This window comes from Rhinolophus sinicus, linkage group LG17 (assembly GCF_036562045.2).
Source record: "Rhinolophus sinicus isolate RSC01 linkage group LG17, ASM3656204v1, whole genome shotgun sequence".
Taxonomy (NCBI): Eukaryota; Metazoa; Chordata; class Mammalia; order Chiroptera; family Rhinolophidae; genus Rhinolophus; species Rhinolophus sinicus.
Window position 1 is genome coordinate 12,383,593 of NC_133766.1, and position 3,398 is coordinate 12,386,990.

General features: G+C 42.6%; 1 protein-coding gene across 4 annotated transcripts in view; it reads left to right on the forward strand.

Annotated features, from left to right (window-relative positions):
• SMG7 (SMG7 nonsense mediated mRNA decay factor) overlaps positions 1-3,398 on the forward strand; it is a 64,462-nt gene that overhangs the window by 58,383 nt on the left and 2,681 nt on the right. For all 4 annotated transcript variants that reach the window (XM_019738179.2, XM_019738346.2, XM_019738104.2 and 1 more), the window contains 4 exons: positions 739-819; positions 1,278-1,437; positions 2,090-2,260; positions 2,381-2,526. In XM_019738179.2, the coding sequence (XP_019593738.2) occupies positions 739-819; positions 1,278-1,437; positions 2,090-2,260; positions 2,381-2,526 (558 nt within the window). The remainder of the gene's footprint in view (positions 1-738; positions 820-1,277; positions 1,438-2,089; positions 2,261-2,380; positions 2,527-3,398) is intronic.

The window sequence follows — 3,398 nt, forward strand, 5'->3', positions numbered from 1 at the left end:
TTGCCTGGGTGAGTGGCCATAGAGAGCCACCACTTTTCCCCCCAAGTTAGCAGAAATAAAAGATCCCCTAAACACTGAAACAGTTGTAGTGCCCTGGCAGCACCGGGCCCAGCTGCTCAGCTGCTGCCTGTGTTTGCCGGCCTGGCTGGGGAGCCTGGGGAGTGTCTCTGTCCAGCTGTGTCCTAATCCCTTAGTTCCTGTGGCGCTTCCCCTTCCTGTATTTAACAGTGTTAAAGATACAGTGTGTGTGCAAAAGTGCCTTGCGTGTAATAGGTATTTAATAAGTGCTCTGCTGATCAACTACTCACTGCCAACATCAGAGTCAGCTTTTTCAAGCCATTAATGTCACGGCTTTAAAAACTTGGGGAGAAAACAGTGCCAGATCAGTTCAGCGTCTTGTTTTGAGAGCATTTGAAATGTAACTGTTGGCCAAGGGGATGCCTGAGGTTCGTGCCTAGTAAACACTCAGAACTGCCGTTTGCCAGGGTCTCTGTGCTAGATTCGAGGTACTGATCAAGGAGGAGGGCTCTGTCCCACGTGTCCGTGGCCATGGCACTTAGCTGGTGTCATGGTGTTAACAGATTTGAAATTCACATCTTTTAAGTCTTACCTTGTACACAATGGGTGAGTACAAGTATGCTTAAAGTGTAGTCACTTACTCTGGGTGTATAGTATCTTAAGATGAATAGAAAATGGAAGGCATAATTTAACTCCCTTTTTTTTCCCGGGACTGTGAAGAAATCCTTATTGGAGAAGCCCTCCGAGCTCATGTCACATTCATCCTCTTTCCTGTCACTCACCGGATTCTCTCTCAATCAGGTGAGTAAACAGTGAAGGGTCCTGCTTTGTGTTTTCATTGTAGGCTCATCTTTTCTTTCTGTTCTATTTAAGTACACCTGTTTTTCTCTTTCCTTTCTCACTCATGTACTGGCGTCTCCTGGATATTTGATTTTATCCCCTCTCCCTCTGATTGGGTACACGAGAGACTTGTATAAGTTTGAACCCTTTAACTTCTCATTAATAGTGAAATGCTTAGGCCTCTGTTCAGCCAAATAAATTATTTAAACTTTTTAACCTGGGTGGTTTACATTGACGGAGCCAAATTAATGAGTAAGGGAAAATGAATTTAACAGGAAAACTGAAAACAAAAGCCTTCGAAAGTTTGTCTTGGTAAGAAAAGCTTCAGGTGTTCCAAGCATCCGTGAACATGAGCGTAGCATTTTCTTAAATCGTTTTTCTTGGAGTGTGTCTATAACTTGGGTGTCGTTGTCTTTCAGGAAAGATACCCCAATAGCAGTGTGTTCAATGAGGTATATGGGAAAAACCTGACAACCAACTCCAAAGCCGAACTTAGTCCTTCAATGGCCCCCCAGGAAACATCACTGTACTCCCTCTTTGAGGGGACTCCGTGGTCTCCATCACTTCCTGCCAGTTCAGGTATTGACTAGTCTTTAAATTATAGACCCTGCGCTCCCATTGATTAAGAGTTACTATGATTTTGTAATTATAAATATATTAGGTGTTTGTTTGTTTTTTAAGTAACTTAGAAGGAAAATAGAAAAAAGGCCTGATGAGGCAGTTTACATAACAGATGCCACTAGAAAAGCTTTTTCACATCCTCAGTAAACCATCAGAATTGTAAGGCAGAAAAATACGGATTCTATTTTAAGGTTTTCAGCTGTTTTTTAGTTTTGTTTGTATTTATTGTTCGCAAGAAAAGTTGCACTTTTTAAAATAGAGATTTTTTTTCAGCCCTATTTTATACATGGCGTCTGATCTAATAGTATTAAGGTTTAGCAATTCTATTTCTGACAAAGACCTTACCTGAAACAGGCGTGCCACATTAGTGCGTGCCCTAGACAAAATTGTCTACTGTTTTGTTTTGTTCTAGGGCAAGGAGTATGCCTTAGATGTGTGCGATGAAACACACGTGTGCATCTGGCAGACTCCCTTTTGGGCCCTTATTTCGCCTTTTCTCCTAAGTTCTGTGATTATTTTTAGTAGAATTGAAGTGCTACAGGAAACTTTAGTTTTTGGTATGTTTGTGAAACATCTTGTCTATTCAGTGCCCTATTTTTCTGTTTAATAGATCATTCAACACCAGCCAGCCAATCGCCTCATTCCTCTAACCCAAGCAGCTTGCCAAGCTCTCCTCCAACCCACAACCATAATTCTGTTCCATTCTCCAATTTTGGACCCATTGGGACTCCAGATAACAGGGATAGGAGAGCTGCAGATCGGTGGAAAACTGATAAGCCAGGTGAGGTCCAGACTTCACTGCCTCGCAGGAGTGACACCACTTACTCTGTCTTTCCCCGGCTTTCGGCATTTGGCAGTGAAGGAACGTCTTGAATTCTTCTCATCTCTTTTCATCCCTTAGCCATGGGTGGGTTTGGCATTGATTATCTCTCGGCGACATCATCCTCTGAGAGCAGTTGGCATCAGACCAGCACTCCAAGTGGCACCTGGACAGGCCATGGCCCCTCCATGGAGGATTCCTCTGCTGTCCTCATGGAAAGCCTAAAGGTGAGTGGGCTTCAGGAACAAGAACCACAGAGATGTCTCCGCTTTCGTTTACATAAAGAGCTAGGCCTGCTCCCAAGCACATCGGTATCTAGCAAAGTTCTAGAAACATAGCTTGCCTTACATGATTCTTGAATGGGATTTTCTTTTCTTTTTTTTTTTTTTTAATTTGTGAATTCACTTAGTGATAAAGCAGTATCTTCAGGGGAATAGAAACGCAGAGGCCTTAGTTGCGTTCTAAGGTTAAGAAAATTATGATTCATCGTGGCATGTTTGATTTCAGCCTTCTCTGAGCAAGTAAAAGAAGGGTATCTAATTTTTAAAAATGTTTTGTTTGCCTAAAACCTTTAGTGTAAATACTTCGTGGTCCTTTATGGAGCTGAGTTATTTATTTATTTGTTTGTTTGTTTGTTTGTTTTTAATTTTTTATTGGGGAATGTTGGGGAACAGTATGTTTCTCCAGGGCCCATCAGCTCCAAGTCATTGTCCTTCAGGCTAGTTGTGGAGGGCGCAGCTCAGCTCCAAGTCCAGTCTCCATTTTCAGTCTTTAGCTACAGGGGGTGCAGCCCACCACCCCATGCGGGAATTAAACCAGCAACCTTGTTAAGAGCTCGCACTCTAACCAACTGAGCCAACCGGCCTCCCTGGAGCTGAGTTTTACTAAAAAGACTTTTCTGGTGTAAAGTGGTCTTTAATGGGAACTAACTAGTATCGACGACAGTCTTATAGTGACTTTTTCTAATAGGTGAATTTTTTTTTTAGGGGTGGGGATCTTGGGACATATATGCCTTTATGTTTGGCTGGGATTGAAAAACAAATCCTTTCAGACAAGCAGGCCTTTGCCCTCCGCTGATGAGCTCTGGGCTGTTTTTCAG